Source organism: Strongylocentrotus purpuratus, unplaced genomic scaffold (assembly GCF_000002235.5).
Source record: "Strongylocentrotus purpuratus isolate Spur 01 unplaced genomic scaffold, Spur_5.0 spur5_scaffold_20, whole genome shotgun sequence".
Lineage (NCBI taxonomy): Eukaryota > Metazoa > Echinodermata > Echinoidea > Camarodonta > Strongylocentrotidae > Strongylocentrotus > Strongylocentrotus purpuratus.
Genome location: NW_022145606.1, coordinates 5,239,866 through 5,259,153, shown reverse-complemented (window position 1 = coordinate 5,259,153; position 19,288 = coordinate 5,239,866). Strand labels below are relative to the sequence as shown.

General features: G+C 36.0%; 2 protein-coding genes across 2 annotated transcripts; both read left to right on the top strand.

The window, feature by feature from the left end:
- The first annotated feature begins 668 nt into the window (after positions 1-668).
- On the top strand, positions 669-12,878 carry LOC100888832. The gene is made up of 11 exons (XM_030993279.1): positions 669-728; positions 2,292-2,405; positions 5,389-5,523; positions 6,117-6,323; positions 6,881-7,075; positions 7,791-7,929; positions 8,620-8,777; positions 9,444-9,527; positions 10,520-10,706; positions 12,764-12,799; positions 12,868-12,878. The coding sequence occupies exons 1-11, from the start codon at positions 669-671 to the stop codon at positions 12,876-12,878; spliced, it is 1,326 nt and encodes a 441-aa protein (XP_030849139.1).
- Positions 12,879-13,582: 704 nt separating this feature from the next.
- Positions 13,583-18,514, top strand: LOC100890702. Its single transcript, XM_030992658.1, has 2 exons — positions 13,583-14,136; positions 15,060-18,514. Exons 1-2 carry the CDS (start codon positions 13,800-13,802, stop codon positions 15,629-15,631), a joined length of 909 nt encoding a protein of 302 aa, XP_030848518.1. The 5' UTR covers positions 13,583-13,799; the 3' UTR covers positions 15,632-18,514.
- Positions 18,515-19,288: the final 774 nt, after the last annotated feature.

The window sequence follows — 19,288 nt, the reverse complement described above, 5'->3', positions numbered from 1 at the left end:
GATCTTGTTCTAGGAATTTCCCCCATGGTCTAGGCCTTATTCCTCACAAATTTCGAAGCTGTTAAGTGTAATAACATCAATAAATACCTTGTCCTGAAGACCGAGAGGATCATCCAAATCAAGCGAACCTTGGATTTTGTCCATGTCTTCTGCTGAGATTGTTTATGAGTCACAAATCCCTTTCCTCCTTGTTTAATCATTGCTGAAAAACACTTAAAAACTCTCGTCGAATGGAAAAATCTTCATGCTTAAGTTATGCTGTCGACATTTTTATAATTGAGGAAATGACGCTGAAGTCCGAATCTGATAGTAAAAATTGGCTTAGATCTACGTTGTCCAGCTCCGAGTTTGAAAGTTTGTTTTAATACGCTATCGAGGTCTCTGTTGATAACTTACAGGTAGCCTAGATCTAGACCTAAAATATCTTTGAATATTTTTATGGAGAATTTCACGTACCCTGTTGGTGTTCTTGCTGTCAGCAGAATTAATCATGTCTTGCAATTGATCGTCATTAAGAAGTTGAAATCTAGAAAGAATTTTTTCAACCATTTTTGCCTTGTTTGGAAACTATAAGTAGAATCTAGGCCGGATTTAGTAGTACGATCGACATCGCCGGACGTCTTATTAAAAAATCTAAAAATTAAGCTACCAACCAATTCGCAAACACGATGTATGGTATCCACGCTCGCTCAAACCAGACACCAACACGTGAACCAATAGGTATTTCAGCAAGATTGAACTAGTTTTCCGGTGACTGGAATTTTGCCGGGATTTTACTGATTTACTCTTTAACTATACCATAGGTTTGGCATTTTTCTTTTATTTACGGGAATGGCTAAAACCACCACTGCAATTTCGACCAATCAGATAGCTGGATTTCTTAAGTGAGGTTTATAATTGTGTTTACCCCAGCTGTTCTTCTTGACGGTCCTGCAATTTTTCATATCGGGAATACCCCTCCCCCCCCCCCCCCCAATGCCCAGATGTGCGCCTCTACATACTTCCGGTGGACGTTGCATGCGTTGGGCATGTGCGCGGTACACATTCATGCATGCGCAATATACGTACCTGAAAGCTATTTCGATCGTGCAGTGATTTAAAACTTGTCTTGCCTTCGGAGAAACTTTTGCAGGTCGCGTGCGCTGTATAGGATATGTTGGACATTTTACCCAAGTTACATCTCTAATTCGGGGATATCTCTGAAGGATTTTCCTCTTTCTTTCGTGCGACATCACGCAGCAGATTACAGATACCCTTAATACTCCACTTACACCAACAAGACCGACACCAAAACGACAAAAAAGGGTCGAACAAAAACTACCATACCCTGATTTAGCCTGAAAGCTTCGGTTTCAGATATCGACGGTTGTTTCAATGTGATTTCAACTGGCCAGACCGACATACATAAGATGCTACAATTTATGTCACTGTTTACATATTCATATATCCCCTTTGGCTGCAATATTACACTCCCCGTTATTGTAAAAAATAACAAAAAATGAAAAATATATTTTGTCTTACGATAGCTTGCTCATTTTAATAGCTCCTAGATTAACTTTTAATTTTTAGAAAGACTTTCAGTTTAGCAGTAGTCTTTGTCAGTTTGTTTAAAGAATCCACCTTACCAGGCGCTTATTTCTGTCTAACCCTGAGCGGCCATTTCGTTCTTTATATAACTTTGCAACATTTGGATTTACACTTTCTTGTGAATGGAAGTTTTAAAGTAAAATTTCACCCTGGTATCAGTTATTTTGGTTTTGATAGTACTAGAAAATTAGATAAACGGATCACTTAACATTTTAGCAATATATAATTAAAAAGAATTAAATTTAAGCAAATTGAAGCAAATATTTATTTAATCTAAACAAAACTTTCAGTCATACGTGCATTCTAGATGTAATCAATCATTACAAATTTGTTTTTACACAGCCCCATTTCTTTATTAAATAAGCAAGAAAATGAATAATTATGAAATCTGCACTACCAAGCAAATGGGAGACGACCTCAACAGATGAGTTAAAGATTCGTGTTCAATTGGTTATAACTTCAAATTTTAATGACTTTCTTATTTCTAGACATATTTTGTTCAATTTACTGATCTGTTTCTCTAATATTTGTCCTTTTATTAAACTCAATGAGATATCAAGGTGGAATTTAATTGCATTTTGCTATCATATCGGTATTATTTTGTGTGCATAGATTATCATGTTTTCATCTAAAGTGAGGTATCCATGCATGATTACAATTTTGACTGTGTATTTTCTGTTCATTTCACTCTTTTTGTCTTCTAGCTTGAGCAGATCCATGAGAAGATCCGCGAATCTATCATGAGAATGCCGTTTGAATGCCATGTGGTCCCCAAGTATTATGCCATTGAAAACAGCTTAGAGGACAAAGATGAAGAGGTATATTTACACTAATGTGTCCGACCATTTACCAGTATTTCAGATAACGGCTAACCAAAACCTTAATCATAATACAAATAATAATAACTATTAACTGTTATCATGCCACAGGGCTAATTCCCATTGTGCCAAGTCCCAAATTCCTCAGTGACAAGTTTATATTGAGATAATCTGATTATCGCGATGGTTCTATGAATAGCGCGTGCAAAACACACAACACACTACAATGAGCATGAACAATGACTGCTACTATGAATGGTGTGCACGCACGCAGATGGCACCATAGCAGTGGTTTGCTCGCATGAACAAAGCACTATAGCGTGCATGCTGCAACATGGCTATGAGTTAATAAACAGAACCTAATTAATCTAGATAACACAGTGTGGGAAGATGTACACAATTGTTGAAATGCCGATGTAGCTAATCAACATTTCTTAAAACAATTTATGTCCAAATATTAAACAAAACTTTTTAGTACAAAATAATTCTTTAAAAAAACATGCAATTTGTAGAACACCTCTTATGACAAACAAATTGTAAAGATGGTAAATAAAAAGAACACAATGTAAAACTTATATTGTAAACATCCATCGAACATTAACAAGATGCGATATATCAAATGTCGAAATAGTGTAAATAAATGTCCAAAATAAGTTAAAAGATTACATTATTTTAATGACTTTAAAAAACATAAAAGTAATATAAAACAAAAATTGGGATGTCATTCGAGATATTCTAGGTAATCTGTAAATAAAACACCTGCTAGCTTCAATGTAGATGGTCGTGACATAAATGATAGTAAAGATATTTCTAATATATTCAATAATTTTTTTTTAATCAACATTGGTCCATCTTTGTCAAGTACTATTCCAGTTGATAGTGACATATCTTATCAATCTATTTTACCACCTCCCTGGGAAAAGGTCATAATATTTTAAAGCTGTTACTGAAAACGAATTAATCAATATTGTCAGTGGAATAAAGAAGAGTAAAAACACTAGTATGGATAACATAAGTTCCATTGTTGTAAAGAAAGTTATATTTTACATAACCAAACCGTTACTTTATATCTTCAATCTTTCACTATCAACTGGAATTTAAAAATTGCAAAGGTAATCCCAGTATACAAGAAGAGGGATAACCGCAATACACTGTTGGTCATAGTGGTGGAATATTTTTTTTTACCCCGATTTATGGAAAGATTTTAACAATGATTTATTCCTACTAGATCTAGATAATAGTATACATTCTCAGATTTTATTGAATAATAATTTGTGAGTGTACGTTTTGCATGACTGCTAAAGTATGTGCATGCTATTATGCTAATCTACTAGGGGACCTACGTCCTTAAGTCATAACTGACAGTAATGAGCAATAATGCCTTATAAAAGGGCACCAATAAAGCATATCGACACGGTTTTGATCCTGGGGGCTCACAATAAGGAGGCCATCGCTTAGCCACTGAATCATGACTGTACGCAGCGGGGGCTAGGGTACGTCGCCGCCCCCCAAAATACAAAAACACAAAGAAAATGCAATATTTGTTTTAATAATTCATTGCATTTTGCCCGACTAGGTTCCGTGATAGAAATCCTCAAATAATTCGTCACTGATTCTATGATAATTTCCAAAACACTCTTATGCTAGGACAAATTATTCATGAAAATAATATTTACTTTACTTTAATCTACTGCGCATAAACAAATTCGAATATGCAGAGAGTACATGTGGTTATACTGACACTGATTTGTATCCACTGTGCTTGACGAAAATCAATGGTATGCATTTACTTCCTAAATACAACTGGGATTGATTCATATAGTAGTTATTCTTCGTAGAAAACTTGACACAAATGTCATGCTTTAATTGCCTCTAGCAATATTACAACTCTACAAATATTTTTGAGAAGCCGCCTACTAAATGATGTATTTGGTGAATTATTATATATATTTTGACCTGATAGATATAACGCACGTGTCGCGCACGTGTGCGTAGTCCCATATACATTTTCATGTACAATGCGTACAGTGCTTGTAACTTTACCAAGACTGGGCCAAATTTCTTATCATTTTGATGATTCCAAAACCTTGCAGTACACACCAATACTTATATGCTAGATGATCAACCTTTGCTGATCGATTCCACAACGTTTCTTTCACAATGCGATCGCATGGCCATTACTGGTCTTTATCTTTATCATTCCTGAACATGCTCAATTAAATTTAACATTGAATATTTATATAAAATTTTGAGTGGCATACAAGAATATATTGCTCAAGCTATGACAATATTGGACGAGTCAAAGACGAGTCTAAAAGTGTCATAGCGAGCGCAATATATTCTTATATCACACAAAAACAACGCCATATTATATTATTATTATTATTATTATCTGTATTAAGCTGACTAGCGAAATAACAAAATTTTGACTTAATTACCTTGGTATATATGGCTTTGGCCCGAATTCACGAAGGATGTTTAACTTAACCAATGGTTTGAACCTTCAATTACATAACCCATTGTTTAACAAATAAGCGCAAAATAAGCGTATCCTGCATTGCGCGTGTCTGACTGTGTCGCGCTTATTTTTGCGCTAAGTTGAAGTTCCCGGATGACTGAGCAATACGAAAACAGTATTGGTCGGTCGTCCAGGTACTGCGCTAAAGATATTGTATACACTGATTTATTGTACCCCTTGGAAGCCTCATATAGATAATAATTATTGACATTACCTTAATTGTTTTGATACGCTGTAGTTATTTATCCACATCTTCATTGCATTTTTTCTAAATCTTTTCTAATATTGATGTGTGCCTGTGGTGGAATACCATTGTTATTTTGTTATATTGCTTTTGTATAATGATGTTTGTATTACAATGTAAATATCTGATTACTTTGTAAAACAGAAAATATCAGCCATGAGCTACATGTCACGTTTACAAGAAATAAAAATAAACCAACCAATAATTAATTTCCTTTGTAGCTGGTCGCGTTGAGGAGACATATTGAGAAAGTAGCGATGGAAGAGCCTTACATGGGAGAAGAGATTCCACTCAGATGGCTCTTGTTTGAGGAAGCTCTAGCTGTGGATAAAATCAATTACATGTCGTTAGATCAGGTAGGACTGCAACGTTTAATTCTTGCCATTTTCAAATAATTTGGGTATTGTAGTGGAAGAAAATTATAGAGCAATTTTATAAATATGCAGTTCATATTGGAACTTCAAGTTTTGAACGCCTAGTTGGGTTTTATTTCTTTAAACTTTCTTTTTTTCTTTCAAATTTGCCATTTTTCGGTACTGGATGTTCTAACAAAATGATTTGTATGTATTTTATTTTCAACGAAATTTTAGTTTAGTCCTTATTTCATTTCTACATAGTTACGTACAACTCTCCTGGTATTGTTGGAAATACGTAATGCTATATTATTTAAATGCATCCATCAATTATACCCTTTCAATGTTGTTTATGTCCGACTTTATGCCTGTCTCAATTAATAGATGTGCCTTTGCACATTTTGGCATAAGATTCAGGCTACATGTTGCCTTCTGTTAAAGTTTCGGTTCACTACTATATTCATATTATGTGTATGCATTGCGTAAATTAAATTTGATATTACTGATATAATATTTATTAATTTGATGGATACTTTTTTAGGTGTTTTTCACAAATCATATTATGATTTTGAAGCCATTTTGTTGCATTCTCCCAGACCAAAGAATTGACAGAGCCGGTCGGGATGGAATCGGAGCGTGAACTCCCCACGATGCTGAACTTTTACCACGACCTGGGTAATGTAGTCTACTACGGAGGCATTGAAGACCAGCAGTCTCTCCTGCGAGACATGGTTATCCTGAATCCTCAATGGCTAATTGATGTCTTCAAGCAGGTCATAACCATTCTGGATCCTGCAAAGAGGGTGAGAAATCTACTCTTTTAAAACTTCGTTTACTCTTGCTGCGGTGAGCTGCAGCGTTTTTTTTTTTTTTTAATTACGAAATGAATGGGAAGTGGGCATTCGAAACTAAGTGCGTACCACAAAGGTCCTATGCAGTCTGTCTGACAAGACATCGTAGTAGATGTGGCTAATCGATGTCTTCAAGCAGGTCAATACCATCTTGGGTTCTGCAGAAAGGGTGAGGAACCTTCTCCTCCATTTATAATAATATTCTGGGTTTATATAGAGCTTGATACATCAATAATGTATGTGATAGCTTTTATATGTATCATTACCCCCGGCAGTACTCTTAACAACATATTACGGTAACCTTCGACACTCTGACCTATGCGAAGAAGGCTGTAAATAAGTCGCCTGAAAGACAGAGTTTTAGAGTATTGATAACAATGATAGGACATATTATTTATGACATTGATGTAACAAAGCTCTCTCCTCACCATGTAGTAATGGTTAGCAATCTATACTCCTGTGTCCATTTATAACAACTGCCAATAAGTTGACTTTGTGTTTTAATTAAGGATGGGATCGTGAGTGATGCTTGGACCACTCTTGAGAAGGATGGTATCTTAGAGGATAGGTTGATTCAGCATATGTGGGAAGGCTTCTTGGAGAAGAAGGAGGCCTTAGTCGAGCTCATGGCTAAGTTTGATCTCATCTGTGAGGTTCCTGTAGAACGACTACAGCAAGATCAACAGGATGCAGTAGACACTGAGGTAAAATCTCCAGCTAAATAGTGCTCCTACCCGTTCTACCCCGGCAATGCCCAATATGTATTTTATCATAAGTATATGATTAGGTTTATAATTGTATTTGGGTTTCTCAGTCTAGGGTTAAGATTAGGGTATATTTGTGGGTTCATTGCTGACATTATACATTTAGTTAGGATGGGACATTAAAACAAAAGCAACTTTTCACCCTATCCTCAGTATTTCAGGTTAACCTCAAAATATTGTGACTAGAAGGAGGAATATAGGAGGAAACAAAGGACATGTACCAGCTTTTGTAAATTTAAATTATATGTGCAAATATTGACTCAGGGTTGAAAATGGGTACATAAAGTCCAAATTATAAATGTGCTTCATTTTGGATAATGTAATTTGTTTTATATTTGCATACATGTTCCTTAATATTACAAATAATTGTCTTGTGATGTGAAATGTAAAGATTATGGAGAGTTTTTAAAGCTTTTACAAATGGTACCAACAATTTATATTTCTGAAATTGGAAATCAGAATGGCTCAATGGGTCGATGTTGTTGTGAAACTTCCAAAAATTTAGTGGCAGGAGTTAGATGTGTGAAACTAAATGTTGAGTAGAATATGAATTGCTCTGTTTTTTGCTTAAACTTCTCGATATTTGTTTGGGTATCTTGCTATATTTTGTTTTGTATTTATGGTTTAAGTGTTTGGATATGGTTTTATATTTTAGGTATCAAATGAAGCAGAAAAGGTGCTACAGAAGCGGTACTATGTTCCTTCCAGACTGACGTCCCCTTGTCCCCCAAAAGAGAAGGCACAGATCAAATCTTCTACAGACTTGTATGTTGACTTCAGAGGCTTCTTACCAGGTGAGGATGAATTTATCATCTGTTTACAGCTAAAAGGGTGTTAACACGTGTACTGTATCATAGTGTTAATGACCTTCTTGCTCCAAAGAGACTATATGGCAATTAAATTGCAACAAGGTCTGTTTAAAGTCAAACCTGTCTAAGTGGCCACCTGTCCAGAAAGGATATATATTTTGTCTGCCTTGAGTAGGAAGATGGTAAGCTACAGACTATTTCTGATACTTTTTTTGTATCAAATTAAATCTACAATATTATTTTTATTTGCTTTAATTCTAACGATAATATCAATATTGTATGATTTCTAAGTGCACATATCCACCACGCAAGTTGCTCAATGTGCTCTAATATTACCCCAGCTCTTCTGGGCTACTTGTTGTAGGTTACCCCAGCAAATCAAGGGATTCCTTCCTGCCGGTACCCTTTTAACACCTGGGTGGAGAGTGGCAGATGTAGATTAATGTCCTGCCAAAGGACGTGTCAGGGCGGTCAGGTGTAAAAGCCACTAGACATAGGTATGACTATGTTGATAGTCGGAGTTAGGTCCATCTTGTTAGAAACTCGTGTTTTGTTTCTCAGAAATATATAATTGTCGTTAAGTATTATTGCAGCTAATATATCTTTTTGAGCTGGCTTTCAAAACATTACTAGCCATAATCTGTTCGTCACCTCTCTCATTTGTCATTTCTACAGATGGGCTGTTTCATCGGTTGATGGCGAGAGCAGTCAGATGGATGGGTGAAAGAGATGGAGAACCCGTCACTCTTTTCCATCGTCACATCAGTCTAATGGTTGATGGAGTGCACCATGCCTTAATAGAGATGTTAACTCCATGTGAAGCAACTATCAAGGTCTGAGTCAAGCGTTAGCGATACCTTTTTGTTATCATGGTGGAGATACTAAATTGTATGTAAAGTTTTTGAGGCCGTGCATCGGATACAAAGGCAACGAATAATCTCCGCCGGGCATTGTTATAGTCATTCTCCCAAAGAAAATAATACTGTCGATACGTAATGGACCAGTGCTCTTATTTCTCTGATATATATTTGCATTGTGTAACCTTTTAAATTGTACCTATAATTTAGTATCAAGGTTTGGTTCTTAGTGCTCTAATCTGAAAATGGAAGCTCATAATATCTCACCGTTTTTATTGGTTTTAAATACACATACATTCGTAGCTGATGTTGTTTTAAAGAGTTGATCAAAAGCAATATAATCGTTTTCATTTTCAACCTTTCTTTTTGTTCTTGTTTAGTTTTGTAATGTATGAAATATATTGTTATTCTATAATTGTTTTGTTTTACATTGTATTTTAATTGTATCAGGTAATACGTACTCTCTTGCAAATCAGTTAATGTGTGCTGAGGAACATGCTCTGTGGAACGAACACAATATTTAAAAATGTATAAATAAATTAATAAATAACCCTCACAAAACTGAGGGGAAATGCAAACAATTACACACCATCATATTAATAAAAATCTGTTTCCCTTTACATTTGATGCTGAACATGTCAGGTCATTGTATATCAAGGAGCGGTTGCTGGTTCTCATCATGATGGGGATAGTCACAAACCCCCTGCCCCAAGCGCTGTCAAAGAGGTAGGTAGCTCAAAAGGATGGTTTCAATTACTACACAATATAAATTAACAGAGAAAATTATGTTGTTGTTCGATTGGAAAACTGGTAGCTCGTTTGTGTCTGCCAGTACACATCTGAGAAAGGTCTCTGAAACATAGAATTGAAACTGTCACTGGTAAATAATTGTTTGAATGTGTCATGGAACATGTGTTTCTAGTTGCATAAGTCGAATCGGTTGATACCCAAATAGTTTGACTTAGTAAAAGTTCAACCTACGAAGAGTAAATAACACATGATTTGCATAGGTTTTTCAAGAAAATTGATTTAACTAATAACAACAATATGACTTGTACTTGAGTTATGCAAATATAACTGTAATTAACTTTACACTAACGGTCCCATGTCTTAAATTGTGGTGAAACTATGAGTCTTCTTAGATTAGAGGACAGTAAAGTTATACCAAATTGCACTTAAACTTGATTTAGAAATCAACTACAGTTAAAGGCAGGATTAACTCCAAATCTTTTCCTGAATGTATGATTAATTTAAGCCATATTCTACATCTAGTTTATGTCGTAATTCAGTTTAGTTATCAAACTGTGAAACTTTGTGCTTCATCAAAATGGGAGACCTTTCTGAAACCGTTCTGTGTCAGTAGGTTTATGGACAATTGTTAATGAACTTCCAAGAGAATATTAATAGTTCGACTAATTTGGATAGAGATATATTGGAAACAAACCTCAACATAAATGTACTGTTTGTGGATAAGGAAGATAAGAGGAACATTTTTCCCTCCACCCAAACCGGCAATACCTGTTCAAGTGTCTCTGCCGATTTTGTTAAGTTAAGAGAGAAAACAAGCCAATGTTACGTGCGATTCATGCACTTCCGAATGACAGTTTCATTGCAGATCCGTCTACTGCGAATTTAAATCAAAGTTAAATAACCTTGAAGCAGCCCCCCAAAATTCAAATATAATATCTGTATTGGGGCTGTTTGTGTATTTATGGCAGGTGATGGACTTTATAACCCAAACCCTTGATAGTCTCATTCAGCAGTGGGCTAGGATGATCAAGTATGATGTACTCTTTCTGTGCCCGAGCTGCAGTAAGAAGAAAATGCTTAAAGACTGCTTCAAAGGAATGTCACTCAAGTGTGGACTACATAACATCAATACAGCTGCAATCAAGTACAAGTTCGGTAGGTCTTTAAGAATTGGTACCCCACCAACAACTATTTTTGCTCTGTATTGAAACAAATCTCCCACACAGCAAACCGATGGTGCCATTATTTAATACCCCCTTGTCTCTTGGAGAGTCTTTGAGTGAGGGAAATGTAAGATAATAACTTTTTCCATATGGGTTGATTGGTGGAAAATGCAAATCATTATATATGGCCTGTTGGTCATAAAACTGAAAGGTATACCTGGTGATTCATAACACCTGTTATTGGTAAACACCCGAATGGTGACAATTTATCGATGAGAGCCCACTATAATATGCGTCTTTAATATAAATAAAATGCACGCATGTGTAAACTAGTTGACACACTTGTATATATTGACATGGACTAGGTTCAACTTTAGTTTCGTTTGTTGAGGGGGGGGGGGGGTGGTATGTTATATTTAATTTTCTTTATACTCCTCAACTAATGATGCATAGAATGTCAGGTAAAATTGTGTTAAGTTTATTTTATACCTCCTCTCTGTACACACATAGGATTTTAGCTGATCGCCGCACTTTGGGGTTATTGGTGCAATTATTGGAATTCTGTGTATAAAGAGTTATTGGTACTCCCTGTGTTGTAAAAAGGCCCTGATTCTGTTTTAAATTGTTTTAATAATTCTAAAACATGCCATAATGATCTGGTGCACTTTTCACTTTGATCATACAAATTCCGATTTTCCACAAACGGTGAGATTGGAGATGTATTGGTTGTTCCTTTTACCCTCAAAAGGCCAGGCTATTTGAGGCCTTAATACGGCCGGGGGGGGGGGGGCATTATGCCCTTCCCCCTAAGATCTCGGCCTAGAAAGGTCCATTAATATGAAAATTAGAATGATGATATATTGTATAAGTATATCGAGTAAGACGGTGTTGTTTACTTACTTTTGTGTTTTCTTATTTATTTTATATTAATATTTGTATGACAATATGCACATTTTTTGGGGGAAATATACTTACATAGTTACATTTGTGAGAATTATTATATTGATAGCCATGTGATGATATTTGGTATCCTAACACCCGAATCATAGGTCCACTCATAATAAGTTAGGTATCACAATGTGCAAGAGACATGAGGGAAAAACTTATAAAATTTCAGCACCAAAAGTTCAGGGGTTTTGATGCAGCTGCAACAAATCGACAGGGGGCCATAATGGCCCCCGGCCTTATTAGGGTGAAAGCCCCACTGTTCTACTCGTAGCTACTTGCTCCCTCTATATAGAAAACTTCCCCGATCGGTGCCTGTTGGTCCCTCATGATCTTCTTTTTCTTATGTTAGTTGAGAGCTGAGTTAATGAGATAGCCACCTGTCAGTGACCTCGCTGTGTGGACTAATCCCTTCTGGCCCAGTAGTATTGACGGTCTTTAAATACCTTCATGCCTCACTTCATTCATATTCATTTTTATTTGATTGGTTGTGCTCATGAAGTTCTGTTTTTGGTTGGTATTTTTTCCCTTCCTTTTCTTTTGTTACTCATGTAAATTATAGAGAGACTAATATTATCTAGAATCATGGTGTCAGGAGTAGGGTTGTAAAATGTCATAATATGAATCTGGTGTGCCTATTAAATAAAGGGGCCCTGTGAACAAGCTTTTGATTTGATTATGGCTCCTAAGCTTTACTACTCTGTATATGATAACATTTTACATAAGATCTTTAACTGGTTGAATAAATTGAAATTGAAGTTGATATGAATCTCAAAAACACCTTACCATTTTATATAAATAGTATAGAATATTATGTCTTATTCAATTTGATGTCAGGTGTAGAATTTTGTTCACGTTTATTATACCTGAAGTGTTTAAGGCCAAATAATAATTGTCTTGTTATTTTAAAACCATCTCTAGATTGGCGTTAAGAAACTCCAAACTCACAAACCCCGAAAACGTAGATTTATGTCTTGCCAGTGAATAATATTGATGTGGCAGGGATTTGAACCCAATACATTGTGATCCACAGCACTCTGATTTATCCACTAGACCTCAACTCTTTTCTTAATTTGAATGTATTTCTTCATGTTTTTTATACAGGTATGAGTGAGGAAGGAGTGGAGTCAGGGAACGAAAGTAAGTATGCAGTCACTTCATCCTCTCATTCTCAACCTTTTTTTTTCTTTCTTGAATCATGTTGTAAGGATTTTCGTAGTTTGAATCTGGAGTGCCTAGTCAATAAGCTAACAAGTATCTTACCATTTTATATAATATATAAAATGGTAGTATTCTATACTAACATATATAAAATGGTAGTATTCTATACTAACATATATAAAATGGTAATATTCTATACTAACATATATAAAATGGTAGTATTCTATACTAACATATATAAAATGGTAGTATTCTATACTAACATATATAAAATGGTAGTATTCTATACTAACATATATAAAATGGTAGTATTCTATACTAACATATATAAAATGGTAGTATTCTATACTAACATATATAAAATGGTAGTATTCTATACTAACATATATAAAATGGTAGTATTTTATACTAACATATATAAAATGGTAGTATTCTATACTAACATATTATGTTAGTATAGAATATTATGTCGTGTGTCAATTAAGAGAGGGTTTACTATTATTCTCCCCTCACCGACTAAGACGGAGGGGAAACGCTACTGTATGTCCGTTCTTAAGAAATCTGGTTCCCGTTCGATAACTTAAGTAATGTTTCACGGATTTTGATGACATTTGATATGAAGGTACATGGTATCAAAAAATAGGAATAATTTGTAATGAGGCACTAAGCAAAGATTTGTGCATCAGGTGTGATTACATTACGAAAATGTACTATTCTGAAAAATTGTCATCCGTCTTTTTGTTTTGGTTCAGGTTCTTTAGATTCCAGAAAGAGTAGCTCTTTGAAAAGGAAGAATGAAGATGCAAGAAGAACTGTAGAATCGACACAAAGAAGCGCTCCATCGTACAAAACAAGCAGAAGTGCAACCAGTGGATCCTCTCAAGGACAGCCAAAGTTCTATGACATCTATCTTAAGTTTAGTCAAGACACGGATGATGTACATAAGGTGAAGGATATCATCCGCAGGAATGGCTGGACGATGATGACTGCTGCCGACAGCAGGCTTGGTGTCCCGAAAATGACCAGTATCGAGGACGCCCTGAAGACCTGTTCCCACGTGGTCCTTATAATCACGAAGGAGGATTGCGAGAAGAACGATCCATATCAGACCATGATGATGGGGATGGCATTTCAGTCGACGGTGGGCGGGAGTTTGAATGGCCGGGTGATTTCAATCCGATGCTGCGAGGAGAGTCATCTTCCGTTATCGCTTCAGAGTTTGGAAAATGCATGCATCAATGATCACTCTCTAGAGGACAAACTAAAGAGGACCATTGATGTTAGCATCAAGAAGAACAAAGAAAGATCATCAGTGGGTTAGTTTCATATGATTTAAAGATAAAGCTTCGTTTTGGGAATGCTAATCCACTGTGAAAGAAACTGAAAGCAATCAACAAAGTTTGCTTGTGTAGCAGATAAGTATTGGTATATACCTTTTCAGCCGCAACACCTTTCTTTTGAAATGGGCTACCTGACCAAATTTGGGAGCCTAATAGGTCACAATCATGGAGGGTTTCGCGGGGGCCTTAAAACGTATTTGTTTTTAAGGATTTCATGAGGCTGTTCTGCTTGTGGTTTTCTCTGGGTTTGTTGGGAGCTTGTTCCACCAGTCAAGTCACAAATACGTAATATATTGCTCCCACTATGTTATTAATATCTGGTTGAATAGTTCTTATACATCCATGTATTCTATGTTCAGCTACAATGTATGTTAATATATTCTTGTTTAACACAAAGTTAAGATAAATTTTACAAATTCTTATGAGCTTTATAAACACTCTCCATTAATATTACTATCATACTGTGAGGTTTTGGAATCCTGGAAATGATAAAGAACACATGCAATGTACACAGAAATGTGTATATGGGACTACAAATTTATTTTATGAATGAATCGTAGTTATGAGTTGAACGTTGTCTCCAAATTGCAGGTATAAAAAAGCACTAAAAATAGTGTAAGCCATGAATTTCCACAAAAGAGTATAACATGTAAATGTTTGTCATTATGACCTTTTATGACAGAAGCCTTCCGTCCTCAGCATCAATATCAGTATCAAAGTAAAAACGTTTCCACTTATGGGGTGTTACTGAGACTCTCTCCACCATACCGTACCGCTTTCTTTCTTCACCATTGCTTTCCATGGAACCTTCAGTCCCCATTTCCCTCTTAAGCCATCATAGAGTTCTATTTTGATATGATGTACTATGCAAACCATCTTTATATTTTTCTTTCTCCAAGGTACTAGCTCCACGTTGCCAATAGAAGGATCCATTGCACCTCCAGTGTCCTCTGACCTCACCACACAGCCTCTGGCAGCGGCACGGGTTGCATCAGAGGATGAGCGGATCTTCCCGCGAATCAACGATCGGCCAGCTGTTCCAAGCTCCTCGGTGAACATACATGGGAATGTTTTTAACATCGGCTCCATGTATGTTACAGGGAGACATGATCTTGTGCCGCCGCACCCAATGATTATCCCCCTTGTGGTACGGCACGAGCTGAGTAAACTGTTGAACGGTCCCCGTGTTACTCATGACGACTGGAAGGGACTTGCTAGTGCCTTGCGATTGGATGACTACATCGCTAGTCTGACCAACAAGCCAGACCCAACATCAGATCTGATTGACCTGGCGGAGAGACAGAAGAAGATTTGCAGCCTCGAGGATCTGAGGCTCACTCTGAAGCAGATGAAGCGCGATGATTGTGTGGATGTTCTTGATGCCGGAGCATCGGTAGAGTCAAACAGCCGTCTTATGATCAAAGATCGGGACAGAAGTAGCAGTTCTAGTGATGACAGTTACAATGAATAAGTCTCTGGATTGTGAACCACGTGGTATTGGCTTTGAATCCCTGCCACAGTATTAACGTCCTTTGGTAAGACGCTAATCTACATTTGCCACACTCAACCCAGGAGAGTTAATTAGGTTTTTTGTAGGTTTATTCCTTTAAATGTACTATCCGCTGATAACAGCTGCTGGAGCTAAGCCCAGGGTATATATTCCAAAGCTGTCTGAAAGCGCCTAGGACGTTTTAATTTGGTGTGCGCTTTACAAGAATGAAATATGAATATTAGCATTGTTTTGTTCAGGTACCGGAAACTAAGTACATTACATGGTTATTAAGGGAGCTTCGTGAAATGTATTGTCTTGGAAAGATGCACCTGAAACGCAAAAGGACTTACTTATATTATAGTTTGTCATGTCTGATAATGAATGACTTGATAGATTTATATGTTTTTATATACTGTATTTTACATTTGTAAAACATTGCCCAATTCGGCCTTGTAGGCCGCGATGCATTGTTGTTCTTTTATTCTCAATAAAACCATTATCTATCTATCTATCTATCTATATCAAGATAGTGCATGTGTAACAGTTTAAAGGCTTCATATCATAAAGATTTGATTCTACATCGGAGTGATAACATTACAAATTTTAACAACTAGACATATTGTGTCCCCCGTGCGGACTCGTCTTTCCTGCCCACTACATGAATCTAATGTACGATAGTGTGCACACTATCATAATTCAATTTTCACAGGTATCATGTATAGAAAAGTGCATTTACAAATAACCAGAAGTAGCTGCCTATATTTGATATTTGGAAAAAGTGATACCTATTTTTCGGACCTTCAAGCTACGTTTGCACAATTGATTTTCCTCTTTTTGTCTAAAACTTGTGTGTACAAAGTGTACAAATTACAATTGATTCCTAACTTTCCAATTTTTAGCTGTAACAAATTAGTAGGTAAGACATGAAATGATAGTTAACAGTTCATGTTTATTCTTTTGGATCTTATCATCGTAGATTAATCTGGGTTTAAATTTTTCTTTTAACTCAGAGATTGATTTGTTGATGTTGTATTGTGCTCAAAATAATTATGAAAATGTTATTGTATATATGTATGATATGTTGACGAGGGAAGCCGTGAATAACATGTTGCCAATGTTCTATTGAACTGCATTATCTTAGATGCTGCTTATAAGTATCGGCATGCACGGTGATGTCGATATACAGTGGGCTTGCGGTTGTGCCATGTGAGAGAGGGTGAGGATTGGAGCCATTCCTAAAGCCACTCTACCACCCATCCTCTCCAACCGGTGCTAAGGTCCTCATTGGAACTATCGCTAAGAAAGATAATCAACAGTCTTTTTCAAGAATATACCAACAGTCCATTTCAGGACTACACACACACTCGAGAAAGGAAGATTACCGAGAGTCCTTTTCAAGACTCCCCAATCCTCCCCTCCAAGTCCAAGTGAGCTTCCTTTTGTAATGCCCCCCTCTACTGCTGGGCTTTAGTCAAATTTTAGACCTTGATCAGATGACCATAAATATGTTAAAGCTGTTACTCAGTTTGGGGGCCTGGGCTTATTATCTAAAACGGGGTTTTTTATGAATAATAAAACGTGCTAATTGCGTAATAACTTTTTACATGAAAGTTGTATGAATTCAATCTTTTAAGAATTGTAATTTTGTATGAGTAATATTTTTGAACAATTGTGATATTTGTAAATATTTGAGCTTCCTGTTTACACCCTTTGGTAAAATTTGTGATATATTAAGTTCATGAATATATATTTTGTTAACTCGTTGTAAGACAGGGCCCTGGTATGTAGAACTAATATAAAATATTATATTTACATGTTGAGAGTCAGTTTTGATGAATAAATGTTGTATTTTGTGCTTGCACAAGTGATAAAGAATTCATGTGTTAGAGAATCATGCGATACATTTTCTTACGGGATTGAATGAATATTTAATGTATGATCTCAACAATGATATTTCATCTCGCTTTTATACTGATTGATGATATATGTAGAGAATTCAGAAGTTTCAGCATTCCACGGAGATATAAAAAAAATAATATGTTGTTATTGCAATGAAGTGGTTGCTAGTAGTGGAGTTATAATTGTCGTAGAGGGCGGCCGAATGTAAACAAACATGTAGAGATAGCTGCGCTCATGTGCACCGATTATCGATAAACTGTGCTGTTGGTAGGGATTTCTTTTGATTATCCTAGATGTTATAATAAGACACAAAGTAGTTGATTACGATTAAACAAATTATATGTTACTACATTTTTAGTATAAATGTCTTGAAGAAGTATTTTAGCAGTGCTTAACATTTTATTGAGTTTGAACTTAATTATATTGATAGGCCTATGTCATACTATATGGGTTATCAATATGACATGCAGATTATGCTGTCAGAATAGCCAGAAAAATGCATGGTCCTATTGATTATCGCTGGTATATGCTGGCTGTTGAGGCATCCTATCCAATGCCTACGTGTAGTGACTTGGCTGCTACTTGGTTTATTGGTTTTTCTGCAAATGTATAATTATGACGTGGTTTAATGCAGTAGTGTAAATGTATACTATATTTGAAATGTATTTCAGTACAAGAAATTACTTGGTCTTTTAGATATGCACCTTGCTTGTAAAATTGCTTTCTTTTGTATAATGCTTTGGTAATAAGAAATACTTCAGCATTTCAAAATGCACTTATGAAATTACTTCAGTTCATAGCCAGAATTTTAGTAAGACAAATTGTGTTTGATTGTGATCAAATGCTTTTAGATAATTGATTTTTGTTAACATTTCTATTCAAATTTATTTCCATTCGGAACTTAAGACATAGTTTATATTATCAGAGGGTAATGAGTAAAGTTTAGTTAGAATAGGGAAACAAATAAGGCGAGGCGTCAAAAATAAATATACCAGCCAGCGGCAGCTAACTGCACTTGTGCGTCCTGGCTGCATTTTTTAAATTAGCTCTGCCGGCTACCGCTGGCGGTAGGAAATGGCGTTCAAAAGCATACGCCGGCTGCCGCCTTTCGAATGGAAACCGAGCCTCAGATCCCAGCCTGGCGCAAGCCGGCTGGGCTAACAAAAGAAAAATAATTGCCCCAGCCAGGCTTCGGCCGTAATTGCAGCCTCGATGCGCCAATACGTGAGGCGGCAGCCTGCTGGTATCGATATTTTTGACGCCTCGCCTAAGGAGTGTTTGTACTTTGTACGTCATGTGTATATTGACATTGTTCCCATGAGGCCTCATAGTTGGAGGAATTTTACGGAATATGCAATTATATATGCATATTAAGTATTTTAAACTTGTCACCAATTCCAGCAGATGTGTGGGAATTATACTGAATCAATTTACCTGTATCAATCATTGTCTTATTAAAAGCAAGAGTGTTGTATATCTTGTTATTTTGATATGATATATGATCATATTGTATTATGATATACGACTGTCTTTTGCAGACATTTTGTATGTTATGTTTAATTTGAATATTTTCTCATTGTTTTTGTTATTCTTCTGCCTTTGCAGAATTTCGTTTTGTATTTTGTTAACGAATGGTAAATAAACGGGATAAACTACATTACATTGCACTACACCTTGTACGATTCGTTTATTGGATCACTCCAAATATTCCTGACTTATTAAGAACAACATATTTGA

Excerpts from the sequence above, each read along its gene's own strand:
- LOC100888832 (XM_030993279.1), top strand. The coding sequence starts at position 669 with ATGTATGGTATCCACGCTCGCTCAAACCAGACACCAACACGTGAACCA. Across the intron at positions 5,524-6,116 it reads ATTACATGTCGTTAGATCAG|ACCAAAGAATTGACAGAGCC; the intron begins GTAGGACTGCAA and ends GCATTCTCCCAG. Across the intron at positions 6,324-6,880 it reads TTCTGGATCCTGCAAAGAGG|GATGGGATCGTGAGTGATGC; the intron begins GTGAGAAATCTA and ends GTTTTAATTAAG.
- LOC100890702 (XM_030992658.1), top strand. The coding sequence starts at position 13,800 with ATGATGACTGCTGCCGACAGCAGGCTTGGTGTCCCGAAAATGACCAGT. Across the intron at positions 14,137-15,059 it reads CAAAGAAAGATCATCAGTGG|GTACTAGCTCCACGTTGCCA; the intron begins GTTAGTTTCATA and ends TCTTTCTCCAAG.